At 42.6% G+C, this 19,964-nt stretch overlaps 1 protein-coding gene across 7 annotated transcripts in view; it reads left to right on the forward strand.

The window, feature by feature from the left end:
• Nucleotides 1–4,075: 4,075 nt before the first annotated feature.
• ZNF394 (zinc finger protein 394) overlaps nt 4,076–19,964 on the forward strand; it is a 32,822-nt gene continuing 16,933 nt past the window's right edge. For 2 of the 7 annotated variants that reach the window (XM_054714909.1, XM_054714910.1), the window contains exons 1-2: nt 4,076–4,695; nt 7,031–7,151. In XM_054714909.1, coding sequence (XP_054570884.1) covers nt 4,243–4,695; nt 7,031–7,151 — 574 coding nt within the window. In that variant the 5' untranslated portion in view covers nt 4,076–4,242. The other 5 variants (XR_008555787.1, XR_008555788.1, XM_054714912.1 and 2 more) reach the window with 5 other exon arrangements.

Genomic DNA, 19,964 nt, shown 5'->3' on the forward strand with positions numbered 1-19,964 from the left:
AGAATAAGGGAGAGACAGAAACATCAATGATGAGAGAGTATCACTGATCGGCTGCCTCCGGCACACCACCACTGGGGATCGAGCCCGCAACCCGAGCATGTGCCCCCAGACTGGAATCGAACGCGGAACCTTCCAATCTGAAGTCCAATGTTCTATCCACTGAGCCAAACCAGCCAGGGCAACCCCAAAGCACTTTAAACAGCTCGGGCTCCTCCTTTTTCCTTGGAGTGCAGGCAGGGGGCGGGGTCGTAGGTGTCGGGAGCTGTTGCTAAGGCGACAGTTGCTAGCATCCAATTTGCCGTGGAACTTGCGCTCCCCAACCCTCAACGCCCTACGCCCCAATTCGGAGTAGGGTCCGTAGCCTTCTGCAAGCCCACAACTGTCACTTCTCTTTAATTTTGAACCCTTCGGTTTCTTTTTTTTTTTTTTTTTTTCCCTTCGGTTTCTTCACGTGAATCTCACCACTCCCCGCACCCCGTTTCCAGACACACCCACCTCTTTACCACCTCAGCTCTCTCTGTGCTAAAATCTCCAACGTTAAGCTCGCGAGTCCCGGGAGCCAGCGGCTACCAGGACTACATCTCCCAGGAAGCGCCGCGTGAAACGTGCCCGCTAACCAATAGGGCCGCGGCTCTCTTGTCAGCCTCGGTTTCGCGGGCCTATCAGAGTGCGGGAGAGCAGGGAGGCATTTCCTCCAACGCCTTGAGCTAGAAGGCGATGTTTGGCGAAGTCCGTTGCCTTCTACCTTGGAGAGAATGGATGCCGAAACCTCGCATCGTTGCAAAGTAGGGAAATCATCTATGCTGGGCTTTCAGCCAAGAGGATCCCATTCTTAATAATTTCTCATTTTTGTATACGTTTACAAAGCTGTTTGACAGGCAAGACAAGAGGCTTATCACCACTCTTTTACATATCGCCCAAATGAGGCTTAACTACTCCACTCTGAATCAGAAAGCACACATCCTTGGATCTACTGAAGAGTTTTTTTTTAGTGTTTGGGATGAATTTTTCACCGATCAGGGATGAGGTTTGGAGACTGACTTGCTAGCCCTGTGGTCTACCTTATGGGAATGAAGAAATTCAGAAAAATCCCCTACTATCTCCAGAGAGACCTTTAGCTGGAGAGGCTCAAATTGACAGGTGGGTGGGGGACGCTGTATTTTTTAATAAATATATTTTTATTGATTTCAGAGAGGAAGGGAGAGGTAGAGAGAGATAGAAATGATACACGCCCCACACTGGGGATCTAGCCGGCAACCGGGGCATGTGCCCCAAACAGGAATCCAACCGCAACATCTGGTTCATAGGTCCATGCTCAACCACTGAGCCATGCCAGCCTGACAGAACATGAATTTCTGAAAGATTTTTTTATGAATCACTGATTAAATAGTAGTTGCTCATATTTTCTTTTGTTTTCCCCAAATTCCTATGTTAATCTAGTGAACAAGTATTTATAAAATACTTTGTTGCCAATCACTGCTAGACACAGGGAACACTGCAGTCATGCTCTCCCTTCATGGGAAGAACAGACAGTAAACAAGAATTAGCAACACTGCCCTGGCCTGATAGCTCAGTTTGTTGTAGCATCATTCCATGCACCGGAAGGTCACAGATTCATTGCCCAGTCAAGGCAACTGCGTAGGTTTTGGGTTTGATCCCAGGTTGGGGTGCATATGGAAACTAATCAATCGATGTTTCTCTCTCTCTTCCCTTCCTCTCTAAAAAACAAAAATCAATAAAAACATACCTTTGGGTGAGTATTTTTTTAAAAGAATCAGTTACAATGTGGTCAGTGCTATGAAAATTCAAAACGTGATGCGCTGGGTGAGGTGGGTAGGAATGGATGATCAGGGAAATCCTCTCTAAGCAGGTAATATTTGAAATGAGACGTGGAGCATGAACGTAAGTCAGACTTTTCCTTTTTTTGCATTTTACAGATTTTCATTTCTAATAAAATAAAGATTAAATAAATATTAATATTTAATATCACACATAAACAAAAAGCTCTTTGGGGGTCCTGAGACTAAAAAGTGAGAAAAGGGTCACGAGACTAAAAAGTAAGTAAACCACTGTGGTTTATCCCCAGCCATGATTGATCCATAAGGCGCCACTGTGATGGAATTGCAAACCACTCCTGTATAAGGTCCTGGCTGGGCTGAGGTTTTAGTCTGTTAGATCCCAGGAAGCTGATTGGTAGTGACCTGTTGGACATGGACTAGTTGGCTTATTTTCTTGTGTTTCTTTTTCTCCTCCTCTTCCTCCTCTTTCTCTCCTTCCTCCCACAGATCCACTTCAGTGGGATCAGATATCGAAGAATATTTTTTATTTTTTTAAGTCGCCAAGCGTGATGATTTTGCAGCCATCTCTGCCAACGAGGAGTGCCATATTGGCAACTACCTCATACGCAACATCATTGACAAGGGATCCTTTGGCGAGGGTAGGCTGGCTAGGCACATTGTCACCAGCACAGAGGTGGCTGTGAAAGTTGTCAACTGGCAGAGTTTCTCTGATGTTCTCCAAGAGATTGATTCTCTTAAGGAACTAGATCATCTTAATATCACCAAGTTGTTTGAAGTCATTACCACCGAGCACCAAGTATATCTCTTCATGGAACATGCCAATGAAGGAACATTATCCGACTACTTAGAGAACTGTGGCCCCGTGACAGAAAAGGAAGCCCAAGCCCTGTTCCGACAATGACTAGGAGGGGTCCATTACTGTCACCAGAGACACATCATACATCGGGACCTAAAGCTGGAGAACATACTTCTAGGTGGTGAGATGAATGTTAAATTAGCAGACTCTGGCCTCTGTGGGGGTATTTATGGAAGAGAAACTGACTGCCTTCTGTAGCACTGTCCCCTATATGGCCCCAGAGTTCCGGTTCAAACTCTATGAGGGCCTGAAGGTGGAGGTCTGAAACCAGGGGGCAGTGCTCTACAGGATGGTGACAGGAAAACTTCAATTTGTGGTAAAGAATTTTGAAGAATTTACTGAGTACATCTTGAATGGGTGCTTCTTTATACCATACTTCCTGTCTCTACAATGCCAAAAACTGTTATGAAAATTAATAACCCTCAACCCCAGCCAAAGACCAACCCTGGAAGATATCATGAAAAACCGCTGGATCAACATTGGGCAGGCAGAGGAACTGAGACCAGACACAGAGCCACCCTGGGGTAGTCCAAATAATTAAGACCATGGCATATGAGCAGCATGAATATTGGAATTACAAGAAAAACATATAACAACATCATGGGCACTTACCTCACCTTAGATAGCATGAAAACCAAGATTTGTGGCCTCAAGATCAGGGTAAGGCCCTGCCCCTCCTCTGACCCCAACATCAGTCTTTCCCCAACCCAGGGGGTTTCGGGCATCAGGGCAGAAGGGCAGAGATCCTGGACTCCACCACCCAGCCTAGAATCAACTATGCCCACTCCCGGAGGCAACCTGGAAGGGAGCACCACAGGGAGAAGGGAGAAAGGATGACCATTCACCCAGCCAGTGTGGAAGCAAGCACCACAACTCCCTTACCCAGCCTAGATATAAAGGACTGCCATCCGGAGCCCAGTCCTCCAGCCTGATCCCAGGAGACTGTGAGCAACTTGAGGACAAGGACTATGTTTTGCATCTACGGTGTCGAGCACGATGTTCTGTCCTGTAGAAAATACTCTACAAACCTTTCTTGTGTAAACAAATACCACATGGGTGAATGTTTTTTACAACTCCTTGTACAGTTGGATCTTTAACTTTTCCTAAAGCAAAACTTTAAAACTTTATTCACAGACAGTGTATTAAAGAATGCCATTCAAGTTTTAAAAGAAGAGAACCGGTTAGTTCTGTAACCTGAAGCACTATAATCTCCTCAAGGCAAAGTATGCAAGAAGAGCGTCCCTGGAAGGGGCGGGCGGCAAACCACCAAGATTCATCCCAGTCCTCCAGGGCGCCTAGAGAGATCCCGGAAATGCCCGGGAGGGTGTGTACCGCGGGGAGTCGGTGACGCACTTCCGGCCCGAGTTACTAGTTTTTGTTGATTTTTTTTTTTTTTTTTTTTTTTTTTTGGTCACGGGACGGGCGGTCCTAAGGGGCAAAGCTGGGGGTAGGAGGACTCCTGCAGGGGGCAGGGTGGATCGCGCCGCTGCCTAAGGAAGGACGATGAGTTCTGTGGGTTTTTGCAGCGTTTGCTCCCTTCTCACCTGAAGGCAAAACTCCGGAAAAGTCCGCGCGTGCTGAAGGAAGATGAGTTCGGGCTTGACCGCAAGTGAAGGCAGAGACGCTGAGGTGGGGGCGTGGATGGTGGCTGCGGGGCCTAGGGTCGCCGCGCCGCCCCTGCGCGATGGGCTTCTGATAGTGAAAGTGGAGGAAGACCCACCGGGAGTTCGGGAGTCCGACCCGCCTGTGGATGGCCTGGATCCCGAAACTTGTCGACAGTATTTTAGGCGGTTCCGTTATCAGGAGGTGGCCGGACCCGAGGAGGCGCTGAACCGGCTCCGGGAACTCTGTCGTCGGTGGCTGCGGCCTGAGGTGCACTCGAAGGAGCAGATCCTGGAGCTGCTGGTGCTGGAGCAGTTCCTGACCACCCTGCCCCCGGAGCTGCGGGACCGCGTGCGGAAGCACGACCCCGCGAGCGGCGACCAGGCTGCGGCCATCGTGCGGGCTCTTCAGAGAAGGCTTGGTGGAACCTCCCTCCCGGTGAGTAGGGCGCTGGTGGCGGGAGTGTGGGGGAACGGAGGTGTGTATGAGTTTCAGAAGGTTTTTTCCTTCCTTATTACATTTTGTGTGAACTTGAGAGCGTGCATACAACTTTTCCTTTCCGTAGGAAACGGTGACGAATCCATTCAGGAAATGATCCTTGAGTTAGAGACCGCTCAGCACAAAACCTACTCGAGAGTGTTGTTGACTCATTGTGAGACACCCTTTTGTATACCTGGAGTATTGGGGTAAGAAAGATGTCAGAATGCGATAACAGCAATGCCCCACCACTTGGAATGTGAGGTTCCCTTTTTACTTTTTAACGGTTTGGCCACTCCCTCCTCCCACAGTTGATAATAGTACTCCAGAGAGGAGAGAGAGGCTGGAAGTGGAGTGAATTATTGATCACACTTACGTGATGAAGCTTCCATAAAAGTTCCAATTGCATGGGATTCAGGGAGATTTCAAACTGTAAGTGCATCCACTTAGTGGGAGAGCAATACACCCCAGCTCCATGGGGACAAGCTTCCGAGCATGGGACCTTCCCAGGCCTTGCCCTATGCATCTCCTCCATCTTGTTGTTTCTGAGTTATAACCTTTTGTAATTAACTGGTAATCTAGTCAGTAAGTTGTTTTTTGTGGTTTTTTAAATATATTTTATTGATTTTTTACAGAGAGGAAAGGAGAGGGATAGAGAGAAACATCAATAAGAGAGAAACATTGATCAGCTGCCTCCTGCACACTCCCTACTGGGGATGTGCCTGCAACCAAGGTACATGCCCTTGACCAGAATGGAACCTGGGACCCTTCAGTCCGAAGGCCAACTAGGGCTAAATAAATTGTTTTCCTGAGTTCTGAAGCTGCCCCGGGAAATTAATTTTGAACTCAAAGAGAGGGCCAAGGGAACCTCTGATCTAAAGCTGGTTGGCCAGAAACAGGTGGTGGGCTTACAGTTAGCATCTGAAGTTGGGAAGGGGCAGTCTTGTAGGACTGATCCCTTAACCTGTGGGATCTGAACCCATCTCCAGGTACGTAGTGTCAGAATTGAGTTAAACTGTAGGATACAGCTAGCTGGTGTTGGAGAATTGCTTGACGTGTGGAAACACACATATCTGGTGTTAGAAGTGAAATAGTTTGTAATGAAGTATTAAGAGGAGAGAAGATACACAAGGGTGTGGTTTTCCTTTACACAGAGATGGAGGAGAGGCTGGGCGAGGGGGGAGGGTGTGAAATGTACTATACTCAGGTCCTGGAGACAGGAGGCTCTGCATGCTACACAAACCTCATGGGAAAGACACCAGGTAGTAGTCAGGAGGCAGATGACAGGAGCTAGGGAAAAGTTAGGCCAGAGTCTAAATTGGGGTTTCAGAGGGAAAGGAAGAGCATGGCAGGGTAAACAATAGGATTGCTTAGTTTAAATCTTCCAGTCAGCTGTAAATTATGCAGTGGTTCCTAGTTGCCTGGTACCTGAGCTTGGGATGATGAAGGCAGAGGAATCTTGCCTCCTTGGGTGTGCAGGCCCCATAGAGAAGATAGGGCTCTAGATTAACCAGTCTCAACTGAACCTTTGCTCTCTAAGAATTGGCTTACACCCAGAGGGGAAGTCTCCCAGCCAGAAAGTTTTTTTATTAACATGTGAAAACATAGTAGAAAATTAAAAAAACAACACCTTTCCCTGACATTGAGTGTGAGATCTTTGGAGTCAGTTTGTGAGACATCACTGGAACCTAGACCATCTCTCTGCACCAGTTTTAGAAGCTTCCCTCTCTAAGAACTGTAGTTTTACCTTTTGTAAATAGTCTACTTATATTAAGCCATTTCAAAAGATCATCTTGTTGGGTAATCATCTTATTGTGCAATGATCAAAGGAGGAAAAGGAAATTTTATTGAGTACCGGCTGTTGATGAGGTACCTTCAACTTCTTAAGACATACTTATATCCATTTCACACATGAGGAAACTGTTTTAGAGCCAGCCTTGGAATTTAGGACTCTCTGATCTGGTTATCTATACATTTTTAATCTACATCATATTTCCACTTTGATAAATCATAGTGATGTAACTCAAATTATTATTTTGATTTTACCCCCAAGTTAGTGTAGACAGTCCACAGAATGGCTTTTTGGGATTGCAAGAGAACAGCAGCTTCTGTTTTTGGTCATTTTGAAACTACCAAGTCAGTACGATTCACTGGTAAAGGCTCACAGAAGTGTTTGTTTCTTCATTCTCAGTGCTTCCTCCTCAGTACTGCCGACTGAGTCTAGCCTTGTCCTGAGACTAGTGGTAAGGCTATCCTGGGACAGCAGGTGCTGAGGGGAGGTCTCTTTTTGTTTCAGGGATTGGTGAAGGTCAAGGATGTACCTGTAACCTGGGAGGAGTGGGAGCATCTGGACCCAGTTCAGAGGGACTTCTACAGGGAGGACATGCTGAAGGATTATGGGAACACAGTCGTACCAAGTAAGTGCTATGACTTTGCTTGTTTCTAGCTGTGTGTCATTTGTGAAGGGTTTGCTTCAGTTTGATCCCTGAGCCAGTCTGCTACTCACAGAAATAGGTTGAGTGTCCTAGGTTCTCTTTTGTGACCTTAAGTAAGACTTTTCTGTTCTGTATTGTTAGGCTTCTTGTTGTAATTCAGTTTCAATAAAATACATACAGAAAAGTATAAAAAATACAATGGACACCTGTGTATCTACCACCCAGGTTTATCAGATTTTAATATCTGCCATATTGGCTTCATTTTTTTTTTTTAATAAAAATGTGTTACTGCTATATGTGTATCTTCCTTGAAAGCTGCTAGCTTCCAGAGGTAACCAATATCTTGTGGGTATTTATCATTTCCATGTGTGTTTTATATTCTTTCTACATATTCATGTAGCCACACTCACACACACACTATCTCTTTCCCTCTATATATGTGTGTGTAAACATGTATATAAACATGTAAATATATAAATGTGATTATATAAACATATATATACTACTTTAACATGTTTTTATGGTATTATACACTGAGTGGCCAGATTATTAGGACCACCTGACGTTTGTAGGCAAATTAACCATATACCGCATCTTATGGGATATGGAAGCTGAAGGCCTGTTCGAACACCTTTGCTGTCTGCAGTTACCAAGGTAAAATGTCTCCGATTCGCACAGGAACACAAGGATTGGACAGTCGAGCATTGGAAAAAAGTCATGTGGTCGATGAATCACGTTTCCAGTTGCATCATGCAGATGGAAGAATGAGAATTTCTTGGAAACATGAAAGCATGCACCCCACATGCATGAGTACAACCCTTCAAGCTGGTGGGGGCAGTGTTATGGTTTGGGGCATGTTTTCCTGGCATAATTTGCGCCCTTTAATTCGTGTGGAACAACGTCTGAATAGCACAACATACCTAAGTATTGTTGCTGATCAAGTTCATCCTATCATGTTGATGGCGTATCCCAATGGAGATGGCTTCTTCCAGCAAGACAATGCGCCATGCCACAGTGCTCGTATTGTGCAGGAGTGGTTTCAAGAACATGAGGGAGACTTTTCCTTGCTTAGGTGGCCCCCACAATCACCAGATCTCAATCCAATTGAGCATTTGTGGGACAAGTTAAAAGAGCCATCAGGCAGCTGGTTCCACAACCATCAAATCTCACAGAACTGGACAGTGCTATTCATCAGGCATGGTGTCAGATTCCTCGCATCACCTTTCAACATCTCGTGGAGTTAATGCCAAGAAGAATTGCTGCATTATTGAAGGCAAAAGGTGGTCCAATGAAGTACTGATGGGGTGGTCATAATAATCTGGCCATTCAGTGTATATTACTGTATGATTTTATTGCACCTTGCCTTTTTCCCAACACTACATTTTGAGATTTATCCACGTTGATATCACTCTAGTTTATTCATTTTAACATCCGTATATATATTGTAGAATATTCCCAAGTTCATTTATCCATTCTCCTGTCAATGGAGATTAAGGCTTCCAGTTTTTCACCATTACCAACAGTACACTGAACATTCTTGTGTCTTTCTCTCTGTGGTCATATTTTGGAGTTTCTGATAAGAATATACTTAGGGCCGAAACCAGTTTGGCTCTGTGGATAGAGCATCGGTCTGCGGACTGGGGGGTCCCGGGTTCGATTCCGGTCAAGGGCATGTACATTGGTTGCGGGTACATCCCCAGTGGGGGGCGTGCAGGAGGCAGCTGATCGATGTTTCTCTCTCATCGATGTTTCTAGCTTTCTTTTTCTTTTTTTTTTTTTTTTTTTTTAATATATAGGTTCTTTTTTAATTTTTTTATTGATTTTTTACAGAGAGGAAGGGAGAGGGATAGAGAGCTAGAAACATCGATGAGAGAGAATCATCGACCAGCTGCCTCCTGCACACCCCCTACCAGGGATGTGCCTGCAGCCGATGTACATGCCCTTGACCGGAATCGAACCTGGGACCTTTGAGTCCGCAGACCGATGCTCTATCCATTGAGCCAAGCCGGTTTCGGCTGTTTCTAGCTTTCTGTCCCTCTCCCTTCCTCTCTGTAAAAAATCAATAAAATAAAAAAAATAAAATAAAAAAAGAATATACTTAGGGATATTTGCCTATCTTACTGTCCAGAGGAATATAAGCAGTATACAAGAATTCTTTCTCCATATCCTTGTCAACATTTGGTGTTCAGCTGATGGCATGATGTCTTAACATAGTCGTCTAAGTATTCCCTTTAAAAATTGAAGAGCCCAGCAAGCGTGGCTCGTGGTTGAGCGTTGACCTATGAACAGGAGGTCACAGTTTGATTCCCAGTCAGGGCACATGCTGGATTGTGGGGTGTGCAGGAGACAGCCAATCAATGATTCTCTCTCATCATTATGTATCTTTTTAAAACATATATATTTTATTATATCCTATATAATAAAAGCCTAATATGCTAAGTGTCCGGTTGACCGGTCAGCCGTTCAACCAATCAAAGCATAATATGCTAATGATATGCTAAGGCCACTCAACCACTTGCTATGATGTGCACTGACCACCAGGGGGCAGATGCTCTGACCTGTAGGTTAGCTTGCTGCTGGGGTCTGGCTGATCGGGACTAAGTGAGACTGGCGGGACATGCCCTGGAGCCCTCCCAAGTCCTTCCCCGGCCCCAATCATGCACCGGTGGGGTCCCTGGCCTGGCCTGCACCCTCTTGCAATCTGGGACCCCTCGGGGGATGTTGGAGAGCCAGTTTTGGCCTGATCCCACAGGCCAGGCAGATGGACCCCACTGGTGCATGAATTCGTGCATGGGGCCTCTAGTATATTTAACGTATATATTAAAAATAAATAAATAAAGGGAGAAGGAAAAAAAAAGATTAAAAATATGAACAAAATGGTAATAAAAACATATCAACAATTGAATCTAAAAAAACAAAATACTATCTACATTCACCCACATATTGAATAACTTTTCTTTTATAGCCTTTACACTTTCCTTTTACAGTTTTCCCTGGAATTAAAAATGCCTCATTTTGCATGTGCTTACTCTTCTAACTACTGAACACTAGAGTTTCACTCACAAGCTTTCTGTTAGAAATGTAAAACTCCTTTCAGCATGTTCACATATATCAGATATGCCATCATTTTCATATCCCTTTGGAGAGATTCCCCTGAGGCTTCCTCTGTTCCAGTGTGAATAGGCTTCTTCTCCAGACCTGTTGACTCTCCTTCACTATCACCCTGGGAATTCTTTATTTTCCCCCCTGGATCCCATACAATTTTCTTCCTTCATTTTAACCTCTTGATTTGATGGAGAACTCTTCTAGTGTGTTCCAGAGAACATATACTTGAGAGCTAAATTTTTTGAAACTTTGTCAATGTCAGGAAATATATTTAGTCCTCTCTTACATTCGTATTATAGTATGGCTGGATATAGCATTCAATATTAGAAATAATATGTTTGAATTTTGAAGACTGAATTTTCTGGCCAGCTTGCCATGTTGCTATTGAGAAATCTTTTGTCACTGTGATATTTTATCCTTGGCATACAATCTGTTTGTCCTGTGTAGAAGCCTTTAGAAGCTTTTCTTTATTCCTGCTACTATGAAATTTCACAATGGATATGGCTTAATATGAGGTAGGTGTTTTTCCCCTCCATTCATTGTTCTGAGTAGTTGGAAGGCCCTCATAGAAACCCATATCTTTGAGTTGTGAGAAATTTTCTATAGTATTTTTTTATTTATCTACTTATTTTTATCTCATTTTTACTATGTTGTAGCTGGGATTTCTTTCATTTGGTTGTTGGAACTCATGAACTGATTCTGTCAAGTCCCCTGATCCCCTTCCTATTTCTTTATCTTTTATTTTGCTTTCTAGGAGGTCTCCTTAGCTTTATTTTCCAACAAATATTTCAACAAGAGATTATTCAACAAATATTTTATTGAGTATCTGCAGTAAACCAGGTGCTATTCTAGATGGGGATACAATAAGGCAGTGGTCGGCAAACTGCGGCTCGTAAGCCACATGCGGCTCTTTGGCCCCTTGAAGTTTTAGCAAAGGCCAGGTTAGGAGTACCCTAATTAAGTTAATAATAATGTACCTACCTATATAGTTTAAGTTTAAAAATTTTGGCTCTCAAAAGAAATTTCAATTGTTGTACTGTTGATATTTGGCTCTGTTGACAAATGAGTTTGCCGACCACTGCAATAGGGAATAAGCCTATGAAATTCCTGCCATAAAAATTTCTGCCCTTGCCCCAGCCATGTGGCTCAGTTAGTTGGAGCATCATCCTGTACACCAAAGAGGTTGCAGTTTTGATCCCTGGTAGGGGCACATAATGGGAGGCAACTGATCAATGTTTCTCCCCCTTCCTCTCTAAAAATCAATAAACAAATCCTCAGGTGAGGATTAAAAAGAATTTTTTTTTTTCTGCCTGGAGAACATAAGCTTTGGAGCCAGTAGTTTGAGCTTGAGGGGAGGACAGTACAATGGGTTTTTACAAATTAGTGTGTTAGTTTTCACTTGATTGTCCTGATATGCTAATGGTACCTGTCACCTGTTCTTTAACTGTGCCTGATGTCCCTGATCCAGAGTTTATCTGGTCTGGCCTTCTTGGAGAGTAAACTGTAAGAATTTTGGATTGGGGGATAGACTCTGGTGTCTTGACGGTTCCATTATAGACTTTCAATCAGTACTAGATATAGCTCCCACACAGACTGCCTTCAGACATTGGAGGTGCCTGGTATGTCTAATACAGTAACTCATCATGAATAGAATTTCTCTTTGTCAAACCATCCTTCAGCCATAGCATAAAAGCTATACCACCTCTCTTGACACCCTTCCAAATTTGCCTGTCATAATATGGTGACTCATAGAACAGTGGAGTGGGGCACGGGGATAAGAGATGGGTTGATGGGTGCAGGCACAAGTATAAAAGCAAAGAAATGGGGTTTGTATAGGAAAATGTGAACACATCTGACAGGTTAACTAAAACAATTCAACTTCAGGAGTGGTTTCATCGAGATTAAAAAGGTTATTGGCCGAAACCGGTTTGGCTCAGTGGATAGAGCATCGGCCTGCGGACTGAAGGGTCCTCGGTTCGATTCCTGTCAAGGGCATGTACCTTGGTTGCGGGCACATCCCCAGTAAGGGGTGTGCAGGAGGCAGCTGATCGATGTTTCTCTCTCATCGATGTTTCTAACTCTCTATCTCTCTCCCTTCCTCTCTATATATATTTTATTGATTTTTTACAGAGAGGAAGGGATATATATATATATATATATATATTTTATTTATATATATTTATTTTTTTTAAAGGTTATTAGTAGGGCTGTTTTTCTGCTAGCACTCGTTTATTTCACTCTTGCACAGGATGCAATGTCATCAATTTGTATTTTAATGTTTCAGGTTTGGAAACCAGAACAGAGAACAAAGAGTTGATTCCAAAGCAAGAAATTCTAGAAGTAGAGCCACAGATGCAGCTACAAGAAAGGTCCCAGGGGAATGCTCCCCTGTTGTCCAAATGTGGTGATACCCATGAGGAGATGGTAGAAAAGCACTCAAGAAACCCTTTATTCCTGAAACTTGAAAATTCTCCTGAGGAGCAAAGACTCACCAGCATCTCAGATCTCAAGAATGTTCCCACAGAAGAGGGAGACTCTAAAAATAATGAAATTGGGAATAGTGCCAGAAGTTCAAACTTGGTTCTTTGTAGGCATGGCCTGACAGCAGAGAGATCTGTTAATGGTGCTGAACGTGGCAACAAGTGCAAACAGAGTTTAGATATAGTGAAACTTCAAGTGGTGAAACCTCACAAATCTATTGACAATGTGGAAAATTTCCATACTTCAGGCCTTTTTCAGGCCCAGAGGCAGCTCCGTGAAGAAAGACCTTATAAATGTGATAACTGTGGAAAGGGTTTCAAACAGCGTTCTGACCTCTTGAAACACCAGAGAATCCACACTGGGGAGAAACCCTACGAATGCAAAGAATGTGGGAAGAGCTTCAGTCAGAGTGCTGCCTTGATTAAACACCAGAGGACACATACAGGGGAAAAGCCATACACATGTCCCAAATGTGGGGACAGCTTCAGACAGAGCTCACATCTCAATCGGCATCAACGAATCCACATAGGAGAGAAACACTATAAATGTACTGAATGTGGGGAGACCTGCCGTATTTCCAACCGTTTTAGACATCAGAGAATCCATAAAGGGGAAAGACCCTATACATGTGAAGAATGTGAGAAAAGCTTCAAACGGTGCTCTGACCTCTCTAAACATCAGAGAACCCACACCGGGGAGAAGCCTTATGAATGTTCTGTCTGTGGGAAACGCTTCAGTCAGAGTGCAACCCTCATCATACACCAGAGAACTCACACTGGAGAAAGGCCTTATAAATGTCTTGAATGTGGGGAAAGCTTTAGACAGAGTCCACACCTTATTCGACACCAAAGGATCCACAGAAATAAAGCTCCATCATTTTGACATGATTCTGCATGAGCTGTTTTCTTTCATTTTATTATTGCCCTGAAACTACATTCTCTGGCTTTTGGTGTATTTCAGTCAGTTGTGGGTCATATTTCCTTGGGCATCACAACCAAGATAGATTCAGTCTGACTTAAATTTCAAGGCGTAATGTTCATAGAGTATTGCTATGAAGGAGAAGCATGTAAGTTGGGAGCCCCTCCACCAGATGGACCTGTGGAGGAGACTTCGGAGAAGGGTGCAACAGTCTGTCCTTGTCTCTCCACCCTTCTTACCTCTGCTGCTCTTTGACCAAATCTTCCACATTCCCATTACTTCCCCAAGAATTCATTTTAGTAACTTACAGTTATCTTTCTATTTAGATGGTAGAGAGGATTTCAAGTACTTTCTCATACAAAACACCTCATACATTCAGTTCAGTGAATACAAGAGCCACTCTATGTTTTTGACTTTTAAATATTCAGTTTTGCAGAGTCCCTCTTTCCCATTCTTTCCCTATTGTGTTAAACTGTAGGCACAAATAAAAACTTGGATTAGAGCCTAAATCCATTTTTTTCTCTTTCCAGTTCTGTACATGGTAACATGTATTGCATCTAAATTCTTTCTGAACATTTTTTTTTTTTTAACTAAAGGGATATAAGCACATTACTGGATATTTGGGAAAACAACAAGGGAGAAAATGACCCATACTCCCACACTTGATCTGTTACTGGCATTTACAGTTAACCATTGAACTACGTGAGGGTTAGGGGTGCCTATATCCTGCACAGTCAAAAAATCCATGTATAAGTTGACTCCCCCAATATTTAAGTCATCCCTAGATATCCATGAGACAAGGACAGACTGTTGCACCCTTCAAGACCCCTGCAGGATGAATATTTGCATATGCTCAAGTCCCTTATATTAAATGATGATATAGGAAAATGCATATAATCAGCATTCTATGTTTGCAAATTTCCAACCACAGGTTGAAAATACTGTCTTCCATCTGCAATTGGTTGTATCCACGGATGTGAAACCTGTAAGTACAGTGTGCTGCCTGTATATTTATTGAAAAAGTTTGTGTATAAGTGGACCTTTGCAGTTCAGACCTGTGTTGTTCAAGAGTCGACTGTATTTCCTTCTGATTTTTTCTGATATTTTTGTATAATAAAAATTAGTTTTTATATTTTATGTATTTAACATTAGGTATTAAGGATTTTACATTGTTTTTATAACCTTTATGCAATGGCTGCATCATATTCCAACAAATGGATGTAACAATGGAGGCAAGGCAGTATGTAGTGAATGTTAATGTAATTTTGGCATCATTTGGATTGTTCTCTAGAATCTAAGGCTAGGTTCCCAGGTAGAAATCTGTTCAGTGTGTGAGCTCTTTTTGGCTTTCAATAACTTCCCAATTTACCCTGAAGCAAACACCAGTTATGTTCTATTATGAGAGTTCTACTCTAGCATTGTCACTTTACCTTGTATTTTTTTCCTAAATGTACAAAAACTGAAACCAAAGTAATTGCCTTTCAGATCTCACCTCCTTTATCTTGGATGTGGTAGAATAGTAGTGTGTGCTTTCTCCTTTGACCTTCCTTGTAACCAACAAGAGGGACTATGAAAGGGCTGGCCTAGGTATCGTTAACTTTTTATTTAAATGAGACTCAGTATTAAGAAAAGAACTGAGGATGAGGCAAGGATAAAAGTTTAAGCAGTATCACAGCTGTATCACAGTGGTATTTTCTCCAAGCTTATCAAGGATATTTTCCCAAAGTCAGATAGTAAGTGATAGTTATATAGTATATAACCTGGTACAGGTTCTGATCCTAGTGTTCTTTTTACTATAGTAACTCTGCAAACTTAGAATGAACTGTCCTCCAATTTTAGTTTTTATCTACCTTCTAGAGACATTTACTGCTACCTATCTACTACTTGAATTTCCCACATATATGCCTTTGGTCAAGATGTTTCCTCTGCTTTTAATACCATCTTCCTTTCCTTGGTCCCTAAATCACAAATAACAAAGGAAAAATTCCACTCTCATAAAACAAGTTAAAATTTTTGCTTCTCAAGTATCCCACCCCAAAATGTTTTCTTTACTAATACTATCGGTAGGTTTTGTTTATTGTTTACCATACCAACTACTGTATACAGTAAATTCATGTGTTTATGTAATTTCTGATCCCTATATTATGAAGGGTGAGTGTCTTAGTCTGCTCTAATGCCATATATATATATATATATATATATATATATATATATATATATATATATATATATCAGACTGGGATGACAAATAGCATTTATTTTCTCACACGCCCCAACTAGGGTTAGGGACTCAAAAATCAGGATGTTGGCAGGGTTGGTTCCTTCGGAGGCCTCTTTCCTTGGCTTATATATGGCTGTCGTTTCCCTATGTCTTCAAGTGGTCTTCCAAATTAACATTTCATAAGGACACTAGTCAGATAAGATTTCAGCCCACACTAGTGACTTCATTTTAACTTAATCACCTCCCAAAAGGCCCTGTCTCCAAACACAATCACATTCCGAGGCACTATGATTTAGGGCTTCAACATACACATTTTGGCATAAAACACAACTATATCCGTACCAGAAACTACTAAAAGACCAAGCTTAGTTATTTGTTTAATAATTCATTCAGCTTTTTTTATTGAAACACTTCAATTCTTTTGGAAAAAATATAGGTCGTCTTTTTCTGATCTCAGATTAGTGAAGAGTATCTTAAACATGTATTAAGTTAACTTAAGATAACAGCTCTAAAAAATACCCCAAAAGCTATAGTTGTTCATTTCTCGCTCCTGTAAGTTTAAGGCACATATACATGACTGGCAGGGTGGCTCTCCTCCAAGCCATCAGTTTAATGGCAGCCCTGCCATCTTCATTACATGGCTGTCAAAATGCCCTGGGTTTTCTAACCTAGTCAACTGGAAAGAAGAAAAAGAGCATGGAGGTGTCAGAGCTTTCATGGGCCTAGCCAAGAAGTGGCACACATCACCTCTACTCATTCTCTTTTGGTTAGGACTCAGTCACCTAGACATGTTGAACAATACAATCTGTGAAATGTGACCTAGCTGTGTGCCTAGGAAGAAAAATACATTTCTGATAAATTGGTTGCAATCTGAAATAAGACTCAAAAAGCACTATAAAAGACTGACAAATTCAACTACATTAAGATCAGGAAAAAACAAACAAAATAGAAATCACAGCCCAAGATAATGAAAAGCTGCTTGGGCCTAAACAGGCAGTCGGACATCCCTCTCACAATCCAGGACTGCTGGCTCCCAACTGCTCGCCTGCCTGCCTTCCTGATTGCCCCTAACCGCTTCTGCCTGCCAGCCTGATCACCCCCTAACCACTCCCCTGCCAGCCTGATTGATGCCTAACTGCTCCCCTGCCAGCCTGATTGCCCCTAACTGCCCTCCCCTGCAGGCCTGGGTCCTCCCAACTGCCCTCCCCTGCTGGCCATCTTGTGGTGGCCATCTTGTGTCCACATGGGGGCAGGATCTTTGACTACATGGAGGCAGCCATCTTGTGTGTTGGAGTGATGGTCAATCTGCATATTACTCTTTTATTAGACAGGATAGAGTCCTGGTGCACGGGTGGGGGCCGGCTGGTTTGCCCTGAAGGATGTTCTGGATCAGGGTGGGTGTTCCCTTGGGGCGTGCGGGGGCCTGGGCGAGAAGCCTGTGGTGGTTTGCAGGCTGGCCACGCCCCACGGCAACCCAAGTGGAGGCCCTGGTATCTTGGGTTTATTTATCTTCTACAATTGAAACTTTGTAACCTGAAGTGGAACCAAGCCTTCTGCTTGCTCCTTGGCGGCAGCCATTTCTGTTGGAATTTATGTATCTTCTATAATTGAAACTTTGTATCCTTAAGCAGAAGCCTGGGCTGGCCAGGGTGTGGGGAAAGCTTGGCTTCCTTCATTGCCAGGGAAACCCAAGCCTCCCTCCTGCTCTCTGTGGCTGGTAGCCATCTTGGTTGGGTTTATTTGCATATTCACTTCTGATTGGCTGGTGGGTGTGGCCTGTGGGCGTGACCTATGGGTGCAGCAGAGCGATGGTTAATTTGCATATTACTCTTTTATTGGGTAGGATAATAGATATGCAAATTAAGCCACAATTAGATACTATTTCACACCTTACAGATTATCAAATCTTTAAAAATCTGTCAGGCCCTAGCCTGTTTAGCTTAGTGCAAAGAGTGTTGGCCTATGGACTGAAGAGAACCAGGTTCGATTCCAGTCAAGGGCATGGTTGTAGGCTTCATCCTCAGCCCTAGTTGGGGTGTGTGCAAAGGAAACCAATTGATGTGCCTCCCTCAAGGCGATGATTCTCATTCTCTCTCTCTCTCCCCCCCCCCCCCCCTTCCTACTCTCTCAAAAAAAATCAGTGGAAAAATATCAAGTGAGTATTAACAAAAAAATAATAAAATCTGTCAGAACCAAGTATTGATAAACACAGTGGTGGGAACTCTCATCTATTGCTGTTGGGTATGTAAATTGTTTCATGTATTATAGAAAGTTTGGCCCTGGCTGGGTTGGCTCAGTGGATAGAGCCTTGGCCTGCGGACTGAAGGGTCCCAGGTTTGATCCCAACCAAGGGCACATGCCTGGGTTGTGGGCTTGATCCCCAGTAGGGGGTGTGGAGGAGGCAGCCGATCAATGATTCTCTCTCATTGATGTTTCTATCTCTTTCTCCTTCTCCCTTCCTCTCTGAAATCAATAAATATATTTTTAAAAAAGTTTGGCATTACTTATTGATTTTAGAGAGAAATGATTGGTTGTCCCATTTATTTATGCATTCATTGGTTGATTCTTGTATATGCCCTGACTAGGGATCAAACCTGCAACTTTGGTATATCGGGACAGCTCTCTAACCAACTGAGCTACCCAGCCAAGGTTTGGCATTAATTATTCAGGCTGAAAAACGTATGTATCTTATGACTCATCATGAAAATATATCTATTTCCAGGTCTTTTCATAGGGAACTAAGAGGCATGTTGTTTTGTAATAGCCCTAAAGTGGAAATACTCTAAAAGCCCATCAACAAAAGAATAGATTTATAGCCCTGACCGGTTTGGCTCAGTGGATAGAGCGTCGGCCTGTGGACGGAGGAGTCCCAGGTTCAATTCCGGTCAAGGGCATGTACCTTGGTTGCAGGCACATCCCCAGTAGCGGGTGTGCAGGAGGCAGCTGATCGATGTTCCTCTCCCATCGATGTTTCTAACTCTCTCTCCCTCTCCCTTCCTCTCTGTAAAAAAATCAATAAAATATATATATTTTAAAAAAAGAATAGATTTATAAGTTGTGGTGTACTCCTACAAAGAAATACTGAGCACCAGTGAATATGACTGAACCACAGCTACACAGAAATATTGATTCTCAAAACACATGTGCAATGAAAGTACAAAAGTATTCCATGCGTGTAAAATTCCAAAATAAGCAAAACTAAATAATGTAATGTCCAGACATGAGTAAATAGTATGTATACATTATACAAAGGAATGATTAAGATAAAATTCAGAATATTTTATTTGTTAACCTTTGGTGAAGAGAAAGGGAGATGAGTTTAGAGAGATTGTAAGGGGTTTTGTGATTCTGAAAATGACCTAATTCTTAACAGGATGAAGATGCCTGGGAGGTTCTTTTTATAATTATTTACTGTCACTTATCTTCATATACTTTTGCATTATATTATTTATTGTGAAATAATTGTATCCAATAACTGGATATACTAATTAGTTTATTATGAAATATTGCTAACAAATAAATAAAATAGCCTAGTTTTAAAGAACATTCACATATGTACCACACAGATTTATCCATTCTTAACATGCCAGATTTGTTTCAGATCATTTTTTTCAAATATGTTTTTATTGATTTAAGAGAGAGGGAGACAGAAAGAGAAACATTAATGATGAGAATCATCAATATGCTATCTCCTACACGCTGCCTACTGGGGGTTGAGCCAGCAACCAGGCATGTGCCCTGACAGGGAATGGTTAAAACAACTCTCTAAGAAGTTTTATACTGTCCCTTCTTTCCAGTTAGAGACTTGTGGATGTGAGGGATCCTCTTCCTCCTGACATTGCATTGGAAATGGGGAAGAAAAAATAATGGGGATGTGTGGAGTTTTAAAAACACTTAAATGGAAAACATAGGTAATTACTATAGACCTGATAAAAGGAACATTTGTACATTCTTAAACTTGAAGTTTGATAAAAGTAACTCCATGTGGCAATAGTTGTGTTGGGTAGGTTTCTCCCATGTGTTTTATACAATTTGGAATTGATAAACCATTTTTATTTTGCAAAAAAGAA

This window comes from Eptesicus fuscus, chromosome 4 (genome assembly GCF_027574615.1).
Source record: "Eptesicus fuscus isolate TK198812 chromosome 4, DD_ASM_mEF_20220401, whole genome shotgun sequence".
NCBI classification, from domain to species: domain Eukaryota; kingdom Metazoa; phylum Chordata; class Mammalia; order Chiroptera; family Vespertilionidae; genus Eptesicus; species Eptesicus fuscus.